Below are 27,451 nucleotides of genomic sequence, written 5' to 3'. Positions count from 1 at the left end.
ACTTCACAACACAGGAAGGAAATGAGAGGAGAGACCTACTAAACTCAACCACATGACAGTGGTTCTGTACCGGTCTGTCAACAGATATATCTGTGTACTATGTTTGTTCCTGTGTGCCTCTCTCAGGTGGAGGAACAGGAGGAGAGTGTGGTGAAGAGCCAAGCTGATTTCTCTGTCTACAGAGCCAGTCACATCCACTCTGACTCAGACTACGACTCCCAGCTCTGCCGCATCCAGGAACTACAACAGGTACAGTAGGGGGAGAACACTTCACCTCTTCATGCTGGAGTCCTGCTAACAGTGAAATCACAGTGACCAGAGAAAGTCGTCTTTAAAAGTTCACTTATCAACTATACTTAAATGTTTGGTCCTACTGTATGTTCAGTAAGTTCACTGTAGTTCTGTGTATTCCAACCCTGGCTTTAAATTGACCCTAGACAGGAAGTCAGAGCAGCCATTGCCAGACAGACGCCGACCCGCACCAACCAACGTCCATAACGGCCACGGTGACTAATTGTTTGTTATGTCAGCGTGCGTGTGCCTGTTTGCCTTTAATGGAGTGTAGTGGGGCGATCCATCAGGCTGTCGAGCAGGCCCAGTGTCAGCTGGAGTGGCTGGCGTGTCAGAGGAGCGCCCGCGCTACGCTGACGTGATTTACTGCCCTGCTCCCAACGCACGCAGCCACCGCTCCCTGCTCCACTCCGACTCAGCCCAGATTGATTACCCAGCCCGGCTGGCCCACGATGCCCGCCATCTTCTGGCAACCTTTTAGCTGCGTTTTATAGATGATTAGAGCACCTCGTTTGACTATTTATACATCTGTAAGTGGCCATGAAATCTGGATTTGTCTTGACGGGTGTCTACGTCAGGAGGTAGTGAAAGCAGAGCCTGGTGACAACTCGTTATTTTAATGGTCTGAGATGAAGGGGGAAGATGGCAGGATCTTCCCTCCACAACATGGCTGAATTATACTTTTTAACTTAATGTTTATGTACATATTTCACTCAAAGCTGTTGGCTTTGGCTTGATAGGCTCTGAGAGCATTGGGGAGATGGCTGGCACACATACACACACACACTACTGGAGGAAGAGTGACAGTGACATGTTGACCTGTCAGCTGCCTGTGCTCACACACACACACACACACACACACACACACACACACACACACACACACAAGTTATCTTAGGTAAATATGTCATGGCAGCCACACAGTGCAGTTGGCTGGTTAATTGAATAGTTAAAACATCAGTAGGTCTGTGCAGATTGGATGTGACACCTGTCAGATAGGTGCTCCCCAAACACAGGACACTTCCTCCACACTCTGATACATATGCCGTCATGGTGGAAATGCCAAATTAGGGGCAGGCGCTTCACTGAACGCGCTTGAGCAGGTGTGGAGATGTCCTGGGGGGGGGGCTTTGGTCCTCCCGTTCCCCTCAGGCATAGTCATAGGTGTGTGACAGGTGTGCGTGTGTGTGTGTGTGTGTAGGCATTCTCCCAGACCGTGGAGCAGTGTGCCCAGGCTAGCCAGGACCTCAGTGTGTGCCAGTCGGAGGTTCGTCAGCTGAGAAAGGAGGTGTCCAGACTCACCCAGCTCAAGGACAGCACTGTGGAGGGCATGACACAACTCAACCAATAACTTTGTGTTTACGATAGAATACATTGTTTATTTTTTACTGCATTGTGGGTGTGTGTATCCATCCATGTGTGTGTTTACGGTATACTGTGTGTGCTGCAGAGGTGCTGCGGCTGCAAGAGGCTGGGAGGCAGCTCCAGGCAGAGACCATGATGGAGGGCCAGCGCAGGCTGGAGGAGGTGGGAGCTCAAGAGCAGAGGGCTGCCAGGCTGGAGCAGGACCTGCAGGCCGCCCACACCCAGTGTGCCAAGAGACAGCAGGTACACACTGTGACATGATGCCAGGCCAGACCCCCTCACCTCCAACATACCTGGAGGATAGGATAGAAAGAGCTTACATTCACCTACTCACTCACTGACATACTCACTCAGATCTTCAGAAAGTGGAAAACACGCACACACACATAAATGGAACACTCTGGGTAAGAAGATACACACACAGGAGTATATGTTCATACACTCACACTTTGACTGAGCCTTCTCTCTTTTCCCTCCCAGGGGGTGCAGATGCGGGATAACCTCCTGAGGCGTTCGGAGGCTGACCTGCTGGAGGCCCGGGAGACTCTGAGGAGTCGGGCTGTGGAGGTGGAGCGGCAGGCAGCTGCAGTCAGGGGCCTGGAGGCTGACGTCCAGAGGGCCAGGAGGGAAGGACAGCAGAGAGAGGCCGAGTGTGGCTCTCTCAGGACCCAGCTGATGACCCTCAGGGAGGAACTAAAGGAGGCCCAGGGACACTGCAGGGACACGGGTAGGAGGAGGACACAGTCCTGGGGGGTGAGCTGGGTGACTGGTGTCTATACAGGTGGAGTCGTGTTTCAGAGTGTAGTCAGGTACATTTGTAGCTCTCTCTCTCTCCCTATTTCTCTATCTTGCTTTGTCTCTCTTTGTCTGTCTGTTTGTCTCTCTCTCTCTCTCTCCTTCCCTTGGTGGAGAATAGGTTCTAAAAACAGTTAGAGGCATGAGCAAAAAGCAGAAGAGGCATGAGGAAGAAGGAATGAGAGTGATGCTGATGGAAGGAGGGAAGAGGAGAAAGAGGAGAGTGACATGGTTGTAGTGGCAGCAGCAGCAGTGCAGCCTCTAGGGCTGACTTTAATGAGCAGTCTGAGATGGTCACCTGTTTACGTCCTGCCTGCCCCAGAAGCCTCAGCAGCTAGCCAGCAATGAAACAGCCCATCAATTCACAGCCTGGGGCCTTTTGTCTGACACACACACTCGCACATGCATACTAACATATGCATATGCACTCAGAGGGACCATCAAAATAAGAGACAACGGAACATGCATGGATGCAGAAGAAGGGCAAATCAGCACACAAGATAACAGATAAGATATGTAATATAATAGCGTTGTTGATAGTAAATGATCAAAATATGCTATGTGTTTGTGTCTGTGTTTCAGCCCAGGAGCTGGCTCGTCAGGAGGAGAAGGTGTTGCTGGTGGAGGGGGGGCAGCATCGGGCACAGGAACACCTGGCAGAGCGGGTGGCAGAGGTGGTGAGGGCAGAGCAGGCCCAGAGGAAGCTACAGGCAGAGCTACGCACCTTAAAGGAGAGACTCCGCACCACAGAACATGAGCTGCAGGGCTACAGGTACTCTACAGGGCTTTGGGTTCCCTAAAGCCCTCTGACTGATTTATTCATGCCATTCCCACCTGCACCCACAGCTTTTCGTACCGCACCTACCCGCTCCCGCTGGCTTTCTGTCTAACTCCCACCTGCTCCCGCAAGAACTGGTCCCGAACCCAACCGCAGTCCCGCAATGTTATTTTAGGTGTATGTGATGCAGCTAGTTTGCTAGCCATGGTCCTAGCAATTTTGCGCTCTATAGTCAATATCAGAATGTGCAAAAATAACCTAAGAAACAGATTAAATTATCAGACATCCTCACATTCTCCATTATATTAGGCTATCAGTATTACTGGGCTATATCAGCCAATAGGTTAGACGTAGTTTGAAGAGAGCAGAGTGGAAGAGAGAGAGAGGACACTTGCATTTTCTCTTGAGCTACGTTTAATAGCCTACCTTTTAGGATCGGGACGATTTTCAGACAGAGACAAAATAATATGGGTGATCAATATTTATTACTAGGCAGTGTAGTAAACTATAGCCTAATTATATTTAAGTTAATTTCCTTGGAAAGATTCATCAAAATTCATCCCAAAGTTGTCTGTCTGATGAATGATGAATGCAGGATGAAAAATGCCGACCGCGACTCAATGATCTCTGTTGGGACCTGCAGCCCTCTACCACCTAGCACACAGTATGTCATGAACCCTGTCTTTAACCACAATCCTTCACATTTCACTGAGCCATTATTTCAACAGTGACTTGAGTATTTACTGATTGCCATGAGCCTGTAAGACTGTCTTATTCCCATTTAGATCCAAACTGAACCTTTTGGTCAGTAAGGCCACAGTGTCTTTATGACTCAGACAAGCCTCTCAAACAATCACTCTAAATAATGCCTGTGAAAAAAAACACCCATCTGATGTTAAATGTGTTTAGAAACCCACTGTGCCTCACACACACTCTCAACCTTGTCTGTATCTTAGTGGCTGAGAGAAAGAGAGAAAAGTGTTTTGGCTTTGTGACCCTTGGCACACTGCCTCCCCCGCTCTCCCCCTCCTTCCCCCTGTCCATCTGGGCTGTGTGTGCTCCGGCCGCTCGATAGGCAGATCATTCCAGGTCGGGGCCCTCTTGTGAAATCAGATGTTTAACTGGCCAGGAGAAGAGAGATGGGAGCGTCTTAACCAACACCTTGCCAAAGGTCTCCTGTTCAGTCAGCCGTCCCGCCGCTTGGAATGCGCCCACTGCCTGCCAATAGGCATTAGGGAGGATTTAGTAATTAAGTGATAGGCTGAGGACTAAATTGGGTGTTTGTGGGCTGGCGAGCCACCCAGAGGTCCCCACAGCCATGCAGATAGGGGATTCTAATTGCCAGGGATATTGATCAGACTGGAGAGGGGGGATGCAGGGGCTTCACGAGCCATCGATTTGCTGTTACTGCGGCCGCCTTGTCAATGGGAGAGGGAGGTGAGCACTGAGAAGGCTCTGCCTCCCCCACACACACACACACACTCTCAAACACTCACTCACTCCGGGAAGGGCTTTACCCCTCAACCCCCGCCCACCTCCTCGATATCGCTCGTTCTCTCTTTGTGTTAGACTGTCTAAAGGTGTTGCTTATTGGAGGGATATTGGCAGAGAGGAGGGGCAACTCCTTGGTAGAACATGTCCCTAGGGAACGCCACCCTCAAACTTTGCTCTACGTACAGTATAAGTTCCCCCTTCACACTCTGCTGGTGTGTCCCTCGTCACCCTCCCTAACGCGTGGTGTGTCCTTCCCTGGGCAGGCGAGGGCTTTGATGCTTGGCTGTGGTCTGAGTTAATGTCTCAGGGAGAGAGGGCACTGAACTGGGCCGCTCTCTGGGATTTGATTAGCTGCTTCACCTGGCGGTAAACAGGCCCTGGCCATCCCTCACACACACAGCTCTGATCCCATCACTCACACCCCGGCGCCCCATCAGCCCAATGCTCGCCCCACTACACCATGCCACACCGCAAAGCACCGCACAGACAGAATTAGTGCAACGTCCTCTCATTAAATGTTCAGGCTTGCCTGCTCAGATTAAATCTGGCAGACACAAACACACACGCATTACTCTCCAATGATTACGTTTCTCGCATTACATCACAAGATAAATTAAATTCCCTTTGATTTTGAAAATGTGAACAATAGTGAAAACAAAGTTTACAGCATGTGGGGGGTAGCGTTGGCAGAGAGAGGTATCAAACATGCCAGTTTGAAAGTAGTGGTCATTTAAAGACTGGGAGCCCCTGACTGACGGTGTGTCTGGCTGTGTGTGTGTATCAGGGCCCAGGTGGAGAGTTTGAAGAAGGAGGCAGGGGAGAGCAGGCAGGCCCAGCTCAGTGCTCAGCAGGAGGCCAACACACACCAGCAGGGGACTCAGCAGCTGGAGGCAGAGCTGACCACCACCAAGGACACACTCAGGACTCTACAGCAGCAGGTAAGACCCAACATTAACACATAAAGCTATCCAACCAACCAACAGGTTCCTACAAACAGTGTCCTGAAACCAGTCACCACCTTTGGGAGCCTCTCCCAGTCACTTAGGGTCTGTTACACTAGAGAAACAGTCTTTTAACGCCACTTCAATACCAAAGTGAATTTGTCATAGCCGGTTAGGCGACTGAGGTTAAGGTTAGGAAAATAGTTAGGTTTAGCGAAAATGCTCTCCTAACCTGCTACGAAAATCACTTTGTATCAAAGTGGCGTGAAAAGAGGTTGGCCCGTTACGCTAGATCAATATATTGATTTGCCCATAGAAATAGACTCGTGGCTCGTGCTCAGGGGGGATGAGATGTTCCCCAATGCTGGAAGGGGGGCCCCGGCTGGAAAGGTTTGGGAACCCCTATGTTAAGACTAAAATGTAAATGTAGCCTAACCTCAGAATATTGCCTGTAAACATGTGGTCGGTTGGTTGGCTGTGTGACTGTGGTCGTCTCTCTGTGTGCCAGCTGCAGGAGCAGGCTGATGCCAGCCGGGCACTGCGGGCAGAGCTGTCCCAGGAGCAGGACAGGCAGCAGGAGCTGCAGGAGAGAAACCAGGGGACCAGGGAGAGAGAGGCCCAGCTGGAGTCAGAGAGAAACCAGCTCAGAACCAGCATGGAAGCAGCTCACAGCCAGGTAGATTCAAACACTATTATTAATCAATAAGGCACCTCTGGGGTTTGTGGAATATGGCCAATATACCACGGCAAAGGGCTGTTCTTAGACACGACGCAACGCAGAGTGCCTGGATACAGCCCTTAGCCGTGGTATATTGGCCATATACCACAAACCCAGAGGTGCCTTATTCCTATAATAAACTGGTTACCAATGTAATTAAAGCAGCAAAAATAAATGTTTTGCTATACCCGTGGTCTGATATACCATGGCTGTCAGACAATCACCATTCAGGCACGAACCAACCAGTTCATAATAATGTATATAAAACTAGCACTCAACTAGACATGTGCAGTCAACAACTCAGCACTCAACCAGGTGCTTTCACACACATTCTAATGTATCCAAAAACTAGCGCTCAACTAGAAATATGCAGTCAATAAATTCACACATATTGCTAATGCATGTCACACTCACACAACATATGTTAATCATACTGTAGTGTTTGTCTGTTGATTTATGACTAAAGGCAATTTTCCAACACAAATAATTAGTGTCAGTGAGCTTCATGAATTAAACCTGTGCTTGCTGACAGTTAAACGTTTCAAAAGGCATTTTTTGTCTTTACAGGATGTTGTTTATCCATTCATCAGGAGAGTGTCTTCTCCTCACATAGTGTCTGACTGAAGCCTGGCTACACTCATCTACAAACCACTCAGATTCCCCCTCTAGCCATGCTCGCAAATTGAATTAGTTTCCGTCTCTGAATTTGTGTTTCAAAAATAGTAATTCTTTTTTTAACCCCCAAGGAAGCAAGAGAAATGAGTCAGATCTGCACACGTCATGAATTTTGTGAAATAATAGTTTTCCACCAGCCAAAGGGATACAGGCCTGAAGCGCGGCAATTTACCAACTGTTCAGCTGCTAGGAAATTAAATTGAAGCACATAATTCATATCTTTAGAAAGTTAAATCAATCTGATCAAAAAGTTTCTCACTCAATTACGGCCTGAAATTAATCTCCTTAATCCCAATTTAAAATCTGTCATGCATATAAGTGCAGATCTCTCATCTATTTGCCCATCCATGTTACTTAATCCTGGAACAGAGAGCTAAGATGGCGCTGCGATTGTCAGATTTAGTCCCATCTATCTTTGAGCTTGATATACACACAGTGGCACACACACCTGATGGGAGCTCTGATAGGGGTGTGTCTCCTGTCTGTCCTACAGCTGAGGGAGCGGGAGAGGACTGTGGGGTGCCTGCAGGAGCGTGTGGTAGAGCTGCAGAGCACCACCCAGAGGCTGCAGGAGGAACAGACAGCCTGCCAGGCTCAGCTGCAGCAGTGCAGGAGGGAGCTGGAGAGCAGGGAGGGCCACAGCCACGAGGTCACAGTCACATACTGTCCATATGAGTGTATTTTGTGTGTAGTTTGGGGCCCATGTTCCATGTGTGTGTTCTTCTCTCCAGATGATTGTCCTTCAGGAGACAGTGTCCAGGCTGAGGGAGTGTGTAGAGGAGGCCCAGGCCAGCAGCAGGCAGGGGACCAGGGACACTGCAGCAGCACAACACAGCCTCAGAGAGCTGAGACTGGAGCTGGCCTCCACCCAGGCATCCCATAGAGAGAGCATGGAGCTGGTGGGTGCCCTGCTTACACACTGGTACTCTGTCAGGCATGTATTGAAAATACTGACGTTAAAACAATGACAGTAACTCTCGACTTGTTTTAGGGTAATGACTGGAGAAAATAATGTGTAGTGAGACTAACAATGTATATTTTGTGTGGATGTTTGTTTTGTGGTGTGCGGCTGTGCGTGTGGTGGAACTGGTCAGCTGGCTGAGCAGAGTGGTGAGGCTGCAGGTCTACGTAGTGAGCTGTCCCGCCTGCAGCAGAGGAGCTCCCAGCTGTCAGAGGAGAGAGGGGGCCAGGAGGAGAGGACCAGGCAGCTGACTGCAGAGCTCCACAGACTACGCACTGCCAGCAGACAGACACTGGACGAGGTGAGAGAGGAGGAGCTACACATCAACATTTCCATTCATCCTCATGGCAATTAACCAATAACCATCCATTTCATTGTCAATATCCAATAACCACTGATCTGGTTCTAGATCTGACACTGTCAAATTAAATCAAATTTGATTTGTCACATACACATGGTTAGCAGATGTTAATGCGAGTGTAGCGAAATGCTTGTGCTTCTAGTTCCGACAATGCAGTAATAACCAACGAGTAATCTAACCTAACAATTCCAAAACTACTACCTTAAACACACAAGTGTAAAGGGATAACGAATATGTACATAAAGATATATGAATGAGTGATGGTATAGAGCGGCATAGGCAAGATACAGTAGATGGTATCGAGTACAGTATATACATATGAGATGAGTAATGTAGGGTATGTAAACAAAGTAGCATAGTTTAAAGTGGCAAGTGATACATGTATTACATAAAGATGCAGTAGATGATATAGAGTACAGTATATACAAATACATATGAGATGAGTAATGTAGGGTATGTAAACATTATATTAAGTAGCATTGTTTAAAGTGGCTAGTGATATATTTTTACATCAATTTCCATTATTAAAGTGGCTGGAGTTGAGTCATTGTGTTGGCAGCAGCCACTCAATGTTAGTGGTGGCTGTTTAACAGTCTGATGGCCTTGAGATAGAAGCTGTTTTTCAGTCTCTCGGTCCCTGCTTTGATGCACCTGTACTGACCTCGCCTTCTGGATGATAGCGGGGTGAACAGGCAGTGTCTCAGGTGGTTGTTGTCCTTGATGATCTTTATGGCCTTCCTTTGACATCGGGTGGTGTAGGTGTCCTGGAGGGCAGGTAGTTTGCCCCCGGTGATCTGGTCTGCGCATGCTCTGAGGACACGGCTGGGGATGCCGTCTGGGCCTGCAGCCTTGCGAGGGTTAACACATTTAAATGTTTTACTCACATAACCTCACATTAAATCCTAGACTGTTACAGCCTGTATCCAACCATTAGGTCATAGACCAGATAACCTCACATTAAATCCTAGACTGTTACAGCCTATATCCAACCATTAGGTCATAGACCAGATAACCTCACATTAAATCCTAGACTGTTACAGCCTGTATCCAACCATTAGGTCATAGACCAGATAACCTCACATTAAATCCTAGACTGTTACAGCCTGTATCCAACCATTAGGTCATGGACCAGATAACCTCACATTAAATCCTAGACTGTTACAGCCTGTATCCAACCACTACACCATCACATGATTAGAAGTGTGATGGCTCAATCTTTCAACCTTATGTGTTGTATAATAGGAAAGGGGGTTATAATATATACCCAGGGCTGGAAATGAACACTACACCCTTAGAATGCCTGGTCATTAGTGTGGAGCACACAGCCCCTCTGAAGTAGAGACTTAACCTCCACAGGTCGCGCTGTACTCCTAATTGACCACTACAGGAGAGAGCAGGTTGTGTTGTATAGCAAAGAGGTGTGACTTGTAGCAGTGCCCTTTCTGTGTCCGGGGCTGTATTCCTAAAGCTGATTGAATAATGAGACCTCTCTCCCAGACCCCCACAGAGTCTGCATATACAGCACACACACACACACACACACACACACACACACACACACACACACAGAGAAAGAGTTTGCATGTACAGCACACACACACACTCATACATACATACATACATAGAGAAAGAGTTTGGTTTGCAAAGACACAAACATTTACACACACACAGTTTTGCTTAGAGGAACTGCCTCACATAATAGCCAAAATATAAATCACAGTTTATCTGAGATACTCTAAGGCCTCATACAGTACAGAAATGTAGTAACAGGTTTTCAATTGAAAATGTGAAAATGTCTAAGAGACCTTATGGTTTAAATATTCTAAGCATTGTGTTTGTATTGTGACAAATCCAAAGCACTTTGTTTGTGTACACAGGCACATAAGAGCTGTGTGTGCTTGTCCTGCAGTGCCAAACCTCTCTACAATGTGTTTGTATGTGTGTTTAGCCGAGGGCACATCTCTGTGGCTCATCGCTGTGGTCTCACGTCATCCTCCTTAAGTGCTGTCAATGTTGCATGGTAACAGCGGCGCTCTGCCCTCTTAATTGGTTTAGGAAGAGCATCCTTGTCATTTTGCGGTCAGCAAACTCCGCCAGAGAAAATGAAGTGCGAGTTGCCCCCTCCCCGCACAACCCGTCCCACAAGAAATAATGATTATGTGCAGCAGGGTGTGTGTGTGTTTGGTTGTCTGTTTTTACTTTCCACTTTTATAAATAATTGCTGGTTGCTTGGTGGGATCAGAGGAAGGGAGTAATGATTCTCTGGCCGTGTGGTATGGCTGGGTTCTGGGGAGGGAAGACACTGGGCTGGGGGAGAGCAACTCATACGTGTGTGAATGTGTTAACATCAGTGTGTGGTGTCTGTGTTTTCTATGTGCTTGATGTGTATCTACATACTGTACGTATGTGTATCTTAGATGGGGGGGGGGGTGTTTGTGAGTGTGTGCACGGCTGTCCTAAACCTGTCCGGATTAGCAGGTGAACGCAGCAAGAGGGGGATCAGACTGGGGTTGCGATGCTGTCACACAGGGGTTAGGGGGAATACAGAGCTGCAGTACTGCAGTTTGGAGCCTCCAGTCAGGCTCACCCCCACTCCCCACACACACACCACTTTAATTGCCTTTGCTTCTTTCATTACATGTATTGCCTCTCCTCTGCATTGCGTGCTCCCTGGGCTTGTGGAAAGGTCATTATGGTGGGGATGTGAACACTGCACAGCCTCCGTGTGTCCCAGCCAAGCAGGCAGAGGATAGGGCGGGGGATGTGAACACTGCACAGCCTCCGTGTGTCCCAGCCAAGCAGGCAGAGGATAGGGCGGAAGATGTGAACACTGCACAGCCTCCGTGTGTCCCAGCCAAGCAGGCAGAGGATAGGGCGGGGGATGTGAACACTGCACAGCCTCCGTGTGTCCCAGCCAAGCAGGCCGAGGATAGGGCGGGGGATGTGAACACTGCACAGCCTCCGTGTGTCCCAGCCAAGCATGCAGAGGATAGGGCGGAAGATGTGAACACTGCACAGCCTCCGTGTGTCCCAGCCAAGCAGACAGAGGATAGGGCGGGGGATGTGGCTAGGGAGGACTGGTTACTGCTGTCCTTCACATTGTTCCTATAAAGAAAAACTTGTCATTTATGTTGACCAGTTCTTTGATGTAGTGGCTCAACATGTACATGCATGTTAGCATACGCAAGCATTGTTAAGAGTGATTTAGAGTCAGATGAATGTGACTATGACAGGACAATGTTACTAGGAGATGTTTATGGAGGATTTCACTACAATGTAATTACCTAATGAACTATCGTTTCCCAGTTTCCTACCTGGGCAGGGTTATAGGAAACCCTCATGAATACACATTGCATGTTGCTGTGACTCATTGTTAATCATTAATTTTAAAGGTCCATCAGTCTTCAGAAATTAGAACAAATAGTATATTAGGAAATGCCAATGACAGGTATCATCCCTCTCTCACCTAGACTCGGTCCTGTGAGGACAGGCTGGCAGAGCTGAGTGCCCAGCTGGGGAGGTCTCAGCGCTGGGGCCAGGAGCAGCTGGTAGCCCTGGAGATCCGGGAGGAGGAGGTGGTGCTGATGAAAGTGGAGATGGCTTCTCTCAAAGAGAACTACCATGCCAAGGTGGCCCAGGTCAGACACACACTTACACAATGGGTTCTTGGGACATTCTGGTAGGGTTTATGACTAGAGATAGGATGTTTTGCTGAGCATGTGAACTGATCAGGAAAAACTCTGGGCCCTTATTATAGCCAGTAGCCTTACTGTGTAACTAGGCCCAAAGATTTCCTGATCAATTGATGTGCTCATGAAAACCTCTTGGCTCTAGTTATGACATATATCCTCACACTTTGCACTGGCACAGAAAGGCCAAACAGCATCGTTAGTAATCACCTCTCAGTGGAAAATGAGCTGTATAGCCATTAGGATGTGCAGCAGGGGTTTGTTCATGTGTCTCTGTTCAGGTGGAGGCCTTACACTCACAGCTCCATTCCATGGAGCACAAGTACAGCACAGCAGCTAATGAGGTAGTGAACCCTTAAAACCTCCAGATATGTCAGATAGACACTGTTAGAGTTGTAGACTCTCATTACCTCCTCTCTCTCTCTCTCTCTCTCTCTCTCTCTCTCTCTCTCTCTCTCTCTCTCTCTCTCCCCCCCCCCCCTCGCTGTCTCAGGTGGAGGTGTTGCGCCAGTCTCTGGGTAATGCTCGTTCAGACAGTTCTCTTCTACACAGGGAGAGTGAGCTGGTGGTAACCAACGTCAACCAGTGGGTGAAGGAGCAGAAGTAAGAGCATACCTAACTCCACACACACACTGATACCCAGTCACTTTCTACTCTACATTCACTATGCAGCATTAACCCTGTCTTAACCCTGTCGACAGGCAAGGCAATGAAAAACTGAACTTTAAGATCAAAGACCAGAGCAAAAAGATCATCCATCTCACTGCAGAGAAGGAGTAAGAGCTCTTCCACACACATCCAGCCTGCCCTGTTATTGTTCGACACACATTGTTGATTTATTTTATTCACAGGAGACATGATAGTGATAAATGGTGCTATGTTTAAGCAATACGGCCTGAGGGGGTGTGATATCTTGCCAATATACCATGGCCAAGAGCTGTTATTAGCACAACGCAATATGGAGTGCCTGGATACAGCCCTTAGCCATGGTATATTGGCCATATACCACACCCCCTCGGACCTTATTGCTTAAATATACCGTGGCTATCAGCCAATCAGCATTCAAGGCTCAAACCACCCAATTTTTTTATTATGATCAGGTCCCCATGTTTCGAGCACTGGTTAACAAGTGTACAGGTGGCTTTAGATTAGATGGAGCAGGGAACATGCTATACTTGTGAAATAAGTGTAAATGGAGCCACCCAGGAGTTGTGACCCGGTTTATTACCTGTGTGTCCAGTCACCTGCAGGAGAGTGTGGAGGGTCTGCAGGAGGAGATGAAGAGGCTGAAGGCTGAGCTGGATGAGAGCAGGATTGAAGCCGAGAGGTTCAGAGTACGTACCATACACAGTTACACACACTGGATAACACTGTCAGACCTCCACACATTTACAACCCTGATATACTGTAATATAACAACACTAATTGAAGAGCGTTGTTCCTTTCTATTGCGTAATGTCACTTGTTTTTGTGTCAGGCCTCTCAAGCCAGTATGAGTGACCAGCACCAGCGCAGTGCCCTGGCCAGACTTCCTGTCCAGCTGCTCCACACAGAGTGAGTACTGTACCACTGACACTGACCTGAGACCTGAGACACTGGATCACTTCCCAGTTCTCCAGAAACAAGCTGCAGCAGGTCCATACGAGGCAAATGACTGACTACATGTCCTCTAACTCCTCACTAGTTTCTTTGCTGGGGCTCTAGAGACAGCATCAGTGACAAAGCAGTGACTTCCCGGACTGAGTGAATTCCTCTCTGTGTGTTTCTAGAGTAGAGCTGAGACATGGGTCAATAGCCACAATCACCAACACATTTCAGACAGTATTGGTTAAGAGTGGGAACCCGTCTGTAACTCATAAGAGCTATTGGCAGCCATGTTGATTTCTGTTGTTCTGGGATTAGCATAGGCCTCTCTGTGTTTCTTGGGGCTAATGGTCCGTGTCGTCCGGCTGTGAAATCAGTGGCCTGAGAGCCTCTGAGAAGCCTGCAGATTGGTGTTTCAAATCCCCACCCCCCTTTAATGCAGCCCAGCCTGTCTCAGCCACTCTCTCCATCTCCCAGAGTAGAACAATTTCGCTGTTCCGAGTTCCCCCTCCGCACCCTGGGTGACCCCCACTGCAGTCTCCTCACGCCTGGGCCCAGACGCCACCGGCCCTTCCTGCCCCACAGGACCACTGCGGCTTGTTAACACCGAAGATGCATTTGTGCAGTCAGGCAGGAAATCCTAGAGGTGGTTATGGACGGTGGTAATCAAAAGCCTGGTGCTCTGACTCTGAGGACTGGAGGAGGGCTTAGAGATGACCTCTAGTCTGGCCTCCTACCAGGTCTGATCGTCCCACCTAACAGAGACAGCAGACAGACAAACAGAGAGGCAAGCACAGGTAGACAGACTGGTGGATAGGCAGACCGACAGATGGACAGACAGACAGGCAGGCAGGCAGAGCCATCCAAGGACACAATCTCCTCTCCTCTGGGCCAGCCAGGTCTTAGTCATGTCTTTTTTCAGAAACGAGTCTAGACACTCAGACAGACATCACCCACACATTGCCATGGTACCGACTATATATTTTTTAAATTGAACTTGCATTTTATATGTCATGCTGAGAAAAGGCGATTTATTGGTGAAATTGTGCTCCATTTGGTTGTTTGACAGTTGAAGCCGTCTCATTTCGCCCTGCCTATACCTCCTCGCTTTAAAGTAAGCCAGTCCTGTGCTCAGTGGCATTTCCCTGTAATACGTTCCCGTCTGATTTCCTCCTAAATTGAAATGAGGTAAAGTTAGGGCTGATTGGTGGGATAACTTTTGTTGAGTGTGAGATAGAGGGAGGGAGAGAGGAAGCGACTAGGTTGGTTGTGTGAACCCAATCAGAGCCCTGTGCTGACTGTGCTGATTAGAGGCTTGTAGTGAGTGGGATCTATTCTATCCCATCATTCCCTGTGTTTGCTCTGATAGCGGAGCCTCAACACTCATCATGGCCCTAACCTCATCATGCTGTCACTTACAGCACGCCATACTGAGCTCTCTCAAACGTCTTACGCAAGGTGGGTAATGTACCAAAAGACCCTTTAGAACTTAAAACCTGCTTTGAAAGAACAGTTAGTTTAACTGGTTGGCTGAGTGTTAAAAAAAAACATTTTAAAAAGTTACAATATGAAGTTGAGGAGCACTGAGGCATTGGGTGGACGTTGCTCTGGAGAGCGTACTGTAGGCTAATAAGTGTTTGTGTGTGTGTTGTGTGTGTGTTGCCTTGCCTGATACCGATGGAGGGCAGATGCAAACTCAGCCCATAAAGGCCCACTGGATGACTGCGACTTCACTCAGCTAATGTTCCAGGACATCCAGGAAGCCTGTAGGGAGCTGGGAGAACACAGAAGAGCTCTAAAAGCAGCCAGAGAGAGAGTAAATACAAATAAATAGATAAATAAGTGAATGGCATGAGAGGAGCGGAGGGAACTGTCGTCCATTCTCACGCACGCACTGCATTTGTTTATTTATGGTGTCTGAGGGCCTGAGCAGGACTGATGGGAGGAGGAGGGTGCTGTGGGAGGACACTGGGCCTCTCCTTCCTTATGCATGCCTGGCTCTTCTCCCCAGCTTTCATTAAGTGTCATTACCAGGGCTTTCAGAGCTAGAGCCAAGCTGAGACCTGACATCCACTCCATAGATATGTGTGCATATGGAGGGACTGCTGATCCTCTTATCTGCCACTGAGGAGGGAGAATTAGGCCAGGGAGAGGAGAGGAGAGGAGAGGAGAGGAGAGGAGAGGAGAGGAGAGGAGAGGAGAGAGAGGAGAGAGAGAGAGAGAGAGAGAGAGAGAGAGGGATGCAGCCATCTGACTTTAATGGCTAGGATATAGCTATTACTTAAATGAAGGACAGTATTCATGCCTGATTTGTTGTCATAAATATGTCATACGGGTCGGGTTATCCACATTTAGAGTGTTTGTACACTTGTACACTCGTGATTGTAAGGGCCATGTACACTGCAGTGTGTTGTAGATAAGGATGACTAGGAGTTTTAGTGCATATCGATACAGTTACATATCATTTTTTACAATCTATCGTATCGTTTTGACCAAATCGCAATATCATTTGTGCGCTAGTTGGCTGTACCTACACCAAAACACCAGTATTTTTTCTTCATTTTCTTTTTAATGCGGGAGCAAAAAAAATCTGCACTTATCTCCATGACTGATCAAAACTTGTTTTCTCATGACTCTCGTCACTGTCTGCTGCAGTGACGAGAGTCATGAGAAAATGAGTTTTGATCACAAATACCGAATCGCAATACATATAGAATCGTGAGAATCGCAGTACACATCGTATCAGCACCTAAGTATCACAATAATATCGTTTGGCGAGGTGCCGGGCAATTCCCAGCCCTAATGGCCAGTAACCATTAATAAAGGCATGCAGCTGATGTGAGATGTGCATTTCCTTCTACGCATGGTGTTCATTATCAATGTCCCTTTCCAGTTCACTTCCTGTTAGAAGGCCTGCTGATTGATGGCTTGTGCTGTTTATTTGGATATCAGCAAATTAAATATTCATGTCATCCGCTTTCCCAAGCAGAAGTTATCTAGATGCAGTGTAAATGGTACTTGGGATTAGATTTTCACAGCAGATTGCTGTTATTACAGGAGAAAAAGGTGAAAAGAGACTGTGTGAGCAGTCGTCTTCCTGGGAGGCAATCTATTTCTCTTCCACACAGAGCACCGAAGCGCTGGACCAGGCTCTTAATGCGCGGGAGAGAAAGTGCTTTGGTCTGCAACCTTTCACACCTTCACCTCCCCTTCATGTGATTGAATAGTTAATAACTTTGATTTTCCTTTGAAAGCCTGTGACGTGGCTCCTGCTGAACGTCCTGTTGTCTGGCTGACACACCTGCCTATTGCTCTGTCTGTCTGACTGCCTGCCTGACTACATGTCTACTTGGCCCAGATGTCTGATAGCCCTCTCACTTTCAAGCCTGTCCCTCACCTTATCTGTCTATCTGTCTGCCTTAAAGGAGCCTGTACATCATCAGAATTTTGATGGAAAGAGGTTTTGATTTCTTACTCTTCTTCTCTCCTTTCTTCCTCCCTCAGGACTCTTGCACACAAATAGACACACACACACACACACACACACACACGGAGCTCATTAGCGCACCCCGTGCTCACAGCTCCAACAGAATGTGACCTTGCCTAATTGTGCGCCATGCTCATTTGTTCTCCCTGCATGATGTGGCGATTGCTTATTTATTCTCCTCAGGGCTCCTCTCTCACATTAAAATGATTGACTTATTTCATTCACTGCACATTTTCCAAGCTTTATTTGATAAGCTCATTTCCCTTGGTGCCCAGAATCCCCCCTGTTCCCATGTTTTAAAAGTTCTAATGTTCCCAATGCAGATTATTATTCATACTTGTGATTGTTTCTTCGGCTAATTATCTGTGTTGGAATAATTTTGCATCTGTGAGCCTGTTTATCCCGGCGGACTGAAACGGCACAAAAGGGCACACATTAACGATGCGACTGGAATATCCGAGGAGCCAGTTGTGTACACAAAGCTGGCAGACACGGTCAACAAGAAGCTTAACAGGGATTGGGACATCGTGGAAGGTTTACCAAAATAAGCAGACAGAATTTGCATTTGGTTAGAGGGCTGTTGAGGAACAGAGCCATCAACATTTGGTCCATCAGGTAATGAGACAGGCTCTGTTTTGACATGGATACATGCAGTGAGGTGAAGCTAAACTAGTTGTAGTCAATAGAGGTCATGGTTAAGGTGGGTAGTGCAGATCCTCTCCACTCTGACCCATTGACCACCATCAGCCCTCTCCTCCCCTACAGTGGGGAGACCCTCCCTGCCTCACACCAAGAGGAGAGTTCTAGAGAGACCCAGCAGTTTAGAGAACTGAGCCAGTACCAGAGCAGAGACAAGCTAGCAGCAGGACACCTGTTTAGTAGTGTACCGGTAGGTTAATACACGGAAATGGATATCAACTCACCAACAGAGGACACAGTGGGATAGTATTAGGTAGGGGAATGATTGGCAGTATTTCTGCAGTGGGAAGTGAATGATACCTCATAATGAGTCATGTATTAACAGTAATTCTATGGATAATATTCATGATGATAAATATGCAAAGTTAAGGTCCATGGTGATGCCAACATACCAATAGTAACACTGAGCTCTGAGGCTGACTATTGACGGTATCTTATTTGAATGTACAGTAATCTGTTTCTGTCTGCCGCTGCTCTGTCTCAGATCTGCTCTGACTGCGAGAGGAACCTTGAGAGGTCAGGGAGACAACCTGTGGAGGAGGAAGGCTCCGGCTGCCAATCTGCATCTGCGCTAGCCCCAGACGCAGCCTGTGTCTGCCTGGCAGGGAGTGCCACGTTTGCTGCGGAGGTGGCCAGAAGAGTGGCCCTTAGGGCCCTGGAGCGCAGACCCTTGCCATGTGGCCACCGCTGGAGCAGACCCCGCTCTCTCAGCTGGGACGGGCCACGCCCTACACATCTCAGGGAGGGACACTGATAGGTGCTAGTATGAACCAGTGAGAAGGGAAGTACAAGTAGTTATTATGTTATTATGACTCAAGAGAATACAGCACAAAAATATATATATTTGATTTGTAGTTTGATAGATATGAATACATGATTGTATTATATTTAAGATTATTTAATGAGAATACTAAACTTGAATACTTTAATTTCTTTGGTATTTTCAGTATATCCTTTTTTTTCCAAAATCTTATCTTTGTGGCACAATATGTTCTCTTTCCTGTGTTCTCGATGACTTAATGTGATTTTGTGGCACTACTACCTTTGCCTTACAATTTATTGAGAAATCAGCTCAGTACTTAGATTGTAATTTACAACTTTATGTATGAATGTACAAAAAATCTATTGTGAATAAGTAGACTATCATAATGTAGAATTGGGCTGAAGGAGTAATGGTAAGAGATTACAATCTTACCTGTACAGTATCTGGGTCCTTCCACCAATTCGATGCCTTTTTAGAAGTGTAACTTTTGATTTCACAAAATGTTGATATTCTGTCCTAAAGAGCACATGTTCAACACTTTGCCATCTCAAGAGGTTAAATAAAAAAATTACTATAGTTAGTGCCTATTAAGAACCAAATAAATTCTCTGGGTTACTCGTATCAGGGTTGACCTCACACAAAAAAATCTAGTTGCTAAAACATTTCTAGCCTGTCTATCTATGGGTAACAGGGTTATTTGTGTTATGCTCGACCCATTAGTTTTCTACCACAAAACAGAAAATGGCCAAACAAGTAGAACCAGCTCACCTGCTTTTACACTATGATTTAACTATTAGATGTTCAAAGTTTATTTTGTAAAGGAATAGTTTCAACATATTCAAACGAGAGGGTTGACCTTAAAATGAGGGACAGATGTAAATGAATCACTAATCAAATGAAAGAAATATCTTCAGAAATGACTTAAAATAGCTAGAGATTTACAATGATGGAGAAATGTTTGAATTAAATGGGTTGAAGTCTTCCTAGAAGTGACACAGGGTTGGCACTTTAGCAAGCCTTTATTCATATTCAAAAATCTGATTTATTGAATTCTCCATGCGGTCTATATTAAAGGGCACTTCATTGAATATAACAGGCTTTTAAAATCAATATTGGTGGACAATTTCTACTTAAAATATCAAAAGGCACTCTTCGTGGAACGACCCATCTGACAAATACTTGTATCTATCCATTCAGGTTTTTTGAGTTTAATTTACATTTTTATATAAACCTAGAAAGAAAGAATCAGAAAAAAAGTGTCCAGCCTTTTTTTGTGGTATGAGAAATTGTCCTGCTTATTTCTGTGGTTGTCAAATGATGACTTGATGTCTAGATAAAAGCCCTATAAATGTATTGGGGGATTTCATGTTTTTAGTCACCTAGAGCAATACATCCTTGAGTTCATTCATGTAAATCCTAATGAATTGTGTAGGCAGAGAAGTCTTTGTGGCCAAATACAAGTCTGGTAAAGGCATCTAAACCCATAACAAGTGTCCCTTTGTTCTAGGACTACTCTATTCATCATGAGTCGGCTGTGTGAATCCAGGCATTGCTGCAGCTTTGAGAGCAACTCTGAGAGTTCCATGCCCACCAGCTTTCAATCACTGGGGATGTCGGAGCTTGACAGTAGAAAGTATTTTTTCTGACTAGAAGAAAATAAGAGCCCTAAGCAATAGTAGATGAGCTGTTAGTAAGCACACAGTCCACTGGGAGTGAGACAACATGGCAGCATACTATACATAGTGTAGTGGTGAAGAATAAAACATGAGAAACAGGCAATACTAGCAAGACTGGAGATTAGATCTTCATTTATTGATAGAGGTCAGTGGTTTTATTTTAACATAACGTTAAATACATATATAGACAAAAATAAATTAAACAATTATATTTTATCAATCTAGTTAAAAGCGAAATGTAATACTATTGTTTGCAGATATTAAAGATATCCAAACTATAGCCCCCCTCTCCCCCAAATACAGTAATAAACCATGCCCATCATTGTAATGATCCACACCAGCATACAGGGCGAACTTTAGAGGAGGTGTGTTCACAGGGAAGTTATGTGTCCTAAAGAGGCCCTAGTCAGTCGATGGGATCGAGCAGTGGCTGTTGTTCACTGGCAGCGTGCTAGGATTAATCCCAGCCTTACAGGAAGAAGACACCATCTCTTTCTGCCTTGGTCGGATCAATAGGCAACATTCTCTCCAGCACAGCAGTCAATACCCAACACTTAAGGTGTCTGAGGAAACTAAAGAATGCCAATAATTGTTATTAATGCCTAGGATTTCCCCAAGTACTGCATTTATAGGGTAATTCCGGTGTAACAGACATTCAACCAACATCACACACACAACACCAATGCCCTCCGGAGACGTATTTTATACATTTTAAGAAACATAAACACAAATACAAAGATGGGAGAAAAATCTACAAAATGGAAGTGTATCCTTTTTTCAAATAAGTATAGTGTTTGTAACCCAATTATAAATGGTATTGCTCTTTTGAGTCTGATACTGTAATGGTACTGAGTAGTGAGCTACAGCTCCGTGCTCTGGGTAAAACCTTGGCCCGTTCAGGCCTTATGGAGAAATTGGTCACACTGAAATCCAATAGGTGCTAGTTTAATCAGTATGCCTGATTATGCCTTTGGTATATTAAGCAATAAGGCACGGGGTGTGGTATATGGCCAATATACCACGGCTACGGGATGTTCTTAGACACAACGTAATGCGGAGTGCCTGGACACAGCCCTTAGCCGTGGTATAATGGCCATATACCACAAACCCCTGATGTGCCTTATTACTATTATAAACTGGTTACCAATGTAATTAGAGCAGAAAAAAATAAATGGTTTGTCATACCCGTGGTATGCAGTCTGATATACCACGACTGTCAGCCCGAACCACCCAGTTTATAATGGCCTAAGAACATCCCTTAGCCGTGGTATATTGGCCATATACCACACCCCCTCGTGCCTTATTGCTTAATTATAAACTGGGTGGTTTGAGCCCTGAATGCTGATTGGCTGACAGCTGTGGTATATCAGACCATATATCACGGGAATGACAAAACATTTATATTTACTGCTCTAATTACGTTGGTAACCAGTGTATAATAGCAATAAGGCAGCTCGGGGGTTTGTGGTATATGGCCAATATACTACGGCTAAGGGCTTTATCCAGGCACTCAGCAATGCTTTGTGCGTTAGAACAGCCCTTAGCCGTGGTATATTGGCCATATACCACACACCACCTGGTGCCTAATTGCATAATAATGCCACAAACCCAGAGGTGTCTTATTGCTATTATAAACCGATTAACAACATAAATATAACAGTTAACAAGTAGTTTTGCGTTATACCTGTGGTAAATTGTCTGATATACACACAGCTGGAATGCTGTCTCAGCAAATCAGCATCCAGGACCCAAACTACCCGGTTTATAATGGCATTTAATAAAATGTTGAACATTGTGTGTGTGTCTTTAATAGCAGGTGTTATTCCGACCACGTGTTGAGGAATGGATTTGTGTTGATTGTGGAGTGTTATGAAACATGATGACAGACATTAAAGAAATAGCACATTTTAATGCCTTTCTCCTTGCCTCCAAGATCAAGAGGATTTCTTTCTGAGAGCCAAAGAAAGGCATTGATAATTTTGTCTGATTGCTCAAGGATGATAATTATACCTCTGCCACTTTGAAGCTGCTCTGTCAGGAAGATAAAAAAATGAATTCTAGGCATTGCCTGCCATATGAATAAGATCACAGTAAAATGGATGTTTTAAAATATGACCTTTCTCCCATCAACCCTACCTCCTGAAGTATGTTTTTCATCTGCTGTATGTTAAGATTACAGGAAGTAACAAAGAATCCAACTTCAAAATTGACTTAACCATGAGAATCTACTCCAGCATGGACGTGGGCTGTCCTGTATGGAGTTTTGAATTCCATCCAATTGTGTGTTAATTCATTCTGAAAGCACTAGGTCAGAGTTCACAGGTTTTAAATATAAGCCATCGTCCTTTCACAAGGCCTAAATACACACTGTACGTACGTGCTGCAAGGACAAGATCTCCCATCGGGTGGGCAGCAACAGAAAGAGTAGGACTGCTTCAGGGAGAGGGGCCCTCGGAATTGCTTTTATTTCGCTCAAGCACCACCACTCCACACGACACAACAGCCGCTCTAGCAGTGGAAAGTGAAGGACAGTAAACTCCAAGCATACATTTCCTACCTCCTCTTTCCATTGAAAACCACAAGTGGGGGGTTCTAAATTCAATCAAGTGAAGGCAGTCCCCAGCAGGCAGTGACACACAGAGAGAGAGAGGGGACGGATGAGGGGAAACTCAACTTAAGTTTCCACTGGGCCTTCTGGGCTCCTAATGCAGCCTTGGATGTAATTTGGTCCCATAAGGCTGTTCATTATCGGGGCTGAGTGAGGCAACAAAACAGAGGGGTGGAAAGGAAATAAATGCCTCGCTCCACTCTGCGCCCTCCGCTCTGTCCCAGCGCCATTATGGGATTGGAGTTAATTAAAAGAGCAGTTGATGCCACTGTTTTCCTCATCAATCTCACTTGTGTTCTTATTACGTTTGTAATGACAGTGGGGCTTGTCCCGGTCTGCCACACAGCAGGGGAGAGGAGGGGGAAGAGAGGAGGTATGAGGGACAGTATATTTCAGCAAATCTTTCTGTGGTCAACAACTAATATACAACATGATTCTTCTTCCTTTAATTCTCCCGTTGAGGATGTAAGTGGGGGGTGGGTGTAGATACTGCAGCGCTGTGAGAGGACGACAGCCCTCTTCTTTATTCAGGGATGTTGAGGCTGAAGACCAGTCAGATAGGTGTGGCTTTACCCCCTAATCCTGGAACTCCAATCCCAGTCACCTTGGAGGCCATTTTAATTCCTTTCATCATTACACAGACTTTCCCTGGAAACCTGGCAATCTCAGGTAATTAATGCTGGAAAATTCTGTGGCATGGTGTTGCTTGACCTCCAGAAAGCTTTCGATACAGTAGACCACCAGATTATACTCTACAAGCTAAGGGCCATAGGTTTTAACAGCATGGCAGTAGAGTGGCTCAAGTCTTTCAGGAAGGTATTTGAGGGTTGATTTCAATGGCACTTTGTCTAATGCCAGGTTAATCAGCTGTGGAGGGAGTGTTTTAGGGCCTCTTCCTGTTACATATCAACGATATGAAATCAGCTTGCTCCTGTCAGCTTTTTTTTGTATGCAGACAATTCAGCTCTTTTGGTCTCACACAAAGACTATGGTAGAGACTAGGTAGCCAGCTTTTGCAGAACTGGAGGGTATCGGTAACTGGCTGTTGGATGGATAACAAGTTGTCTATTAATTTGGGGGAAACTGAGTCAATTGTATTTGGCTCTAGATTAGGCTAGGTAGATCACCACGCTTCAGAGAAATGGTTGGTGACAGCGGTTACAGCCAAGAACTGTGTTAGGCTGTGAACTTGACAGGTTTTTGACCAAGGAGGGCATGGGACAGAAAGTTATTGCCAAGGTGAACCAGAAAGTCAAATTTCTTGCCAGAAAAGCCACCTTTCTGGATACCTTGAAAATACTTTCAACAGCCTTAGTGCAGCCTCACTATGATTGTACTACTGGTACAGTAGTTCCCCAAAGGTTGTTAAGAACAAACTGCAAACGGAGCAGAATAAAGTGTTACGGGTGATACTGAATCTTAGCCCTCGTTCTCAGGTTGGCCCTTCTCAACTCAGAGAACTCCAGTGGCTAACAGTTGATAAAAGGGAATTGTTGACTCACAAAATCCTGTATGACACAGTCCCCCTGTATCTAAAAAGCTATTTTACTTCAATAAGGGACTCACGTTCTTATGCCATGAGGCAGTGCCACAAACATTGTGCCATATTTTCTACTTTAGTTTATTTAGTAAATATTTTCTTAACCTCTTTCTTGAACTTGCATTGTTGGTTAAGGGCTTTCATTTCACGCCGCATGTGACAAATAACATTTGATATGTTTTAAGAGGTGTACTGGGGGAAACGTTTTCATATACGGCATTGGTAGAGTGGAACAAACTCTACCAATTAAAACACTCTTGCAGGGCTTGGCTGCAATAAAAACAGTTTCTGACAGTCATAGTTTAAAACACTCTTGCAGGGCTTGGTTAATAATGTTAACCACCCTGCTCTATTGGAGGGATTTTCTATGTGTGTATATTTGCCTTTTTGTCTACACTGAGTGTAAAAAACATTAGGAACACCTGCTCTTTCCAGGACCAGGTGAAAACTATGATCCCTTATTGATGTCACTTGTTAAATCCACTTCAATCAGTGTAGATAAAGGGGAGGAGACAGTTTAAAGAAGGATTATTGTCTCGGCCTCTATATCACAGTGGCAAGGCCTATGAACTTACAGGTTATAGAGCAACAATACAATTATCACAACACAGGTTATAATATGCTTCCCCCCCTGATTTGGCTTCCCTGGTGATTTTACCCACATGTAACCGATGTGAAATGGCTATCTAATTAGCGTGGTGCGCGCTGCGCTAATAGCGTTTCAATCGGTGACGTCACTCGCTCTGAGTCGCGACTTTTGTGGAGCGATGGGTAACGATGCTTTGAGGGTGGCTGTTGTCGATGTGTGCAGAGAGTCCCTGGTTCGAGTCCAAGTAGGGGCGAGGAGAGAGACTGAAGCAATACTGCTACATTTATACTGTTTTCTCAGCTGTGATCAAATTAAAAGGTACACAGTATTTAAAGGGATTGCATTAGATAAATGAAGAGAAAAACAAATTGAAGAACAACTCCCTGATCAAATTGGTAGGCCGCCCAGTGGGTGTGTTTTCTGGGATTTAATAAAAATGTATTCAGTGCGTGGAAGGGAGCCACACCCGCAAACCTCGTTACACACATGCATAGGGTAAGTCTGAATACCAAATACTGAGAAGCGCTTAAATCAAAATGCGTAAAGAGGCATACATTTCCTACGTCTGAATTGGACCCTATGTGCTGGGGTTTAATTGGGAATTCAGAGGTTGGGGAGTTATGCCAAGATTAGGGATAGGGCTCAATTATACTACAGGGCAATTACAATTTAAAGGCAATGTTCCTGCGTTAGCGCAGACTGCATTCACGGTAGGCTCAATTGGAAATTACCTTTACATTTTACCTTTTAAATTGCGCTATAGCACTGAACTTCCGCAATACGGATCGAATTTAAGCTAAGGTTAGGGTTGTGGCTACACCGGTATGTGGGCATCAACTAGGGTTAGGATGAAGCTAGAATTAGGCTTTTATACTACGGGCAGGGTTGGAGCTAGGGTTAGGGTTGAACTAGCGGTCAAATATAAGGCTTGGGACAACACTAGCTCAATCCCTAACCCTAGCTTCAAGTCCACGTCACGGTTCAACCATAGCTTCAAGTCCACATCACAGTTAAACTCTTACCCTAGCCTCAACCCTATCTATTGTAACGACCCTGGGTTTATAACCGCGAAAATCGACCCTGCCGCACGAGCATGCTTTTGCGGCTTAGTCGATAGCGCGCCGGACCTCGGGCTAGAAGGTCGAGGGTTCGAGACCTGCTCCCTGCCTGTTTCATTACATCGGTGTCAGAAGTGATCGGACCTCGCATCCACGACAGTTGCTTGTCCGGTGAGCGCGTTCCTGTAAGACGCAAGCTAGCTCGAGGACGCGCTCTTTGAAAGGAGGGAGTAGTGTAACGACCCTGGGTTTATAATCGCCGAGGGTTCGAGACCTGCTCCCTGCCTGTTTCATTACACTATCTTCAAGTCCACATCAAGGTTCAACCTTAGCATCAACCACAGCTTTAATCATGGTTAAATCCTAACCCTAGCTGTCTGCAACCCTAACCTTGGTTTATCATACTTTTATCCTACTTTTCCTTTTGGACCCGTAAGGTGCTGAAGCTCAACTATGTCTGACATTCCCATTAACGTGGTGCAGGAGTCTGGCTCTGGGTAGCCTGGCTCAATTTAACCACTGCATATGTGAAGGGAAAAGGTATAGCTAGTCAATTGCACGACTGAATGCATTTAACCCAACCCCTCTGAATCAGAGAGGGCTGGCTTAATCGACGTCCAGAGTAGTTGTCTGGGGTTAACTGTCTCGCTCAAGGGCAGAGCAGCAGATAGTTCCCCCTTGACGGCTCAGGGATTCTAACCAACGACCTTTCAGTTACTGTCCGAACACTGTTAACCGACAGGCTACCTACCTGTGTTTGTGTGAGGGGGATGTATTGATTTATTTTGTTTTATCTGACAGGTTTACTCATCTAAGCTCAAGTTGTGTTCACTCTCTTATGTCAATTGAACGTCACCGCAATTTGATCTTCTGTCAGAGCTAGTGTTGAGCACCCGGGCCATATCTACTCTACTACACAGTGAAATCAGTCATGACCATTGCGCTTCACCCCTATGGTCAAACATGAGAAAAAAGCACAAAAGGCCATGTAAATCTATGCTAGCTGGCTGGGAGAAACATTTAGAAAAGAGTAAAAAGGACACTGCTTTGTTTGGCCAAGGAGGGTCATCCATCATAATTAGAATTAGAAAGTGTCACCTCACCTTTCTGCCAGATCAGCGGCTGATTAAATATTCTCTGGCTGCAGCCAATAATTGAATTGTGTGTGTGTATGTGCGAGCATGTGTGTGTAAAACCTAAGGGCTGCTGGGAAAAGCAAAATTAATTACGCACAGGTCTGGCGCCACTAATGAGCGAGCAGTGACTATCTGCTTATTTATTCACATTGGTTGTTGGGCAAGGTTCACCATTCTCTGGCAGAAAAGCTGTTGGAACTGTAGTCACTACTAGTCAGACATTAGCAGGTTATATACAGGAAA

General features: G+C 45.9%; 1 protein-coding gene across 7 annotated transcripts in view; it reads left to right on the top strand.

Annotated features, from left to right (window-relative positions):
• Positions 1 to 20,075, top strand: part of LOC110506517 (centrosome-associated protein CEP250) — a 280,946-nt gene extending 260,871 nt beyond the window's left edge. For 4 of the 7 annotated variants that reach the window (XM_036963768.1, XM_036963769.1, XM_036963771.1 and 1 more), the window contains 17 exons: positions 127 to 249; positions 1,493 to 1,619; positions 1,742 to 1,899; positions 2,137 to 2,383; positions 3,034 to 3,223; positions 5,508 to 5,661; positions 6,173 to 6,340; positions 7,551 to 7,706; positions 7,789 to 7,956; positions 8,152 to 8,319; positions 11,850 to 12,017; positions 12,350 to 12,412; positions 12,562 to 12,671; positions 12,770 to 12,844; positions 13,309 to 13,402; positions 13,546 to 13,622; positions 18,323 to 20,075. In XM_036963768.1, the coding sequence (XP_036819663.1) occupies positions 127 to 249; positions 1,493 to 1,619; positions 1,742 to 1,899; positions 2,137 to 2,383; positions 3,034 to 3,223; positions 5,508 to 5,661; positions 6,173 to 6,340; positions 7,551 to 7,706; positions 7,789 to 7,956; positions 8,152 to 8,319; positions 11,850 to 12,017; positions 12,350 to 12,412; positions 12,562 to 12,671; positions 12,770 to 12,844; positions 13,309 to 13,402; positions 13,546 to 13,622; positions 18,323 to 18,413 (2,337 nt within the window). In that variant the 3' untranslated portion in view covers positions 18,414 to 20,075. Of the gene's footprint in view, positions 1 to 126; positions 250 to 1,492; positions 1,620 to 1,741; positions 1,900 to 2,136; positions 2,384 to 3,033; positions 3,224 to 5,507; positions 5,662 to 6,172; positions 6,341 to 7,550; positions 7,707 to 7,788; positions 7,980 to 8,151; positions 8,320 to 11,849; positions 12,018 to 12,349; positions 12,413 to 12,561; positions 12,672 to 12,769; positions 12,845 to 13,308; positions 13,403 to 13,545; positions 13,623 to 18,322 lie in introns of those variants that run through there. The other 3 variants (XM_036963770.1, XM_036963767.1, XR_005039779.1) reach the window with 3 other exon arrangements.
• Positions 20,076 to 27,451: the final 7,376 nt, after the last annotated feature.

This window comes from Oncorhynchus mykiss, chromosome 26, assembly GCF_013265735.2.
Source record: "Oncorhynchus mykiss isolate Arlee chromosome 26, USDA_OmykA_1.1, whole genome shotgun sequence".
Taxonomy (NCBI): domain Eukaryota; kingdom Metazoa; phylum Chordata; class Actinopteri; order Salmoniformes; family Salmonidae; genus Oncorhynchus; species Oncorhynchus mykiss.
The sequence above is the reverse complement of the archived record's forward strand: the minus strand, read 5'-3'. Positions and strand labels throughout refer to the sequence as shown.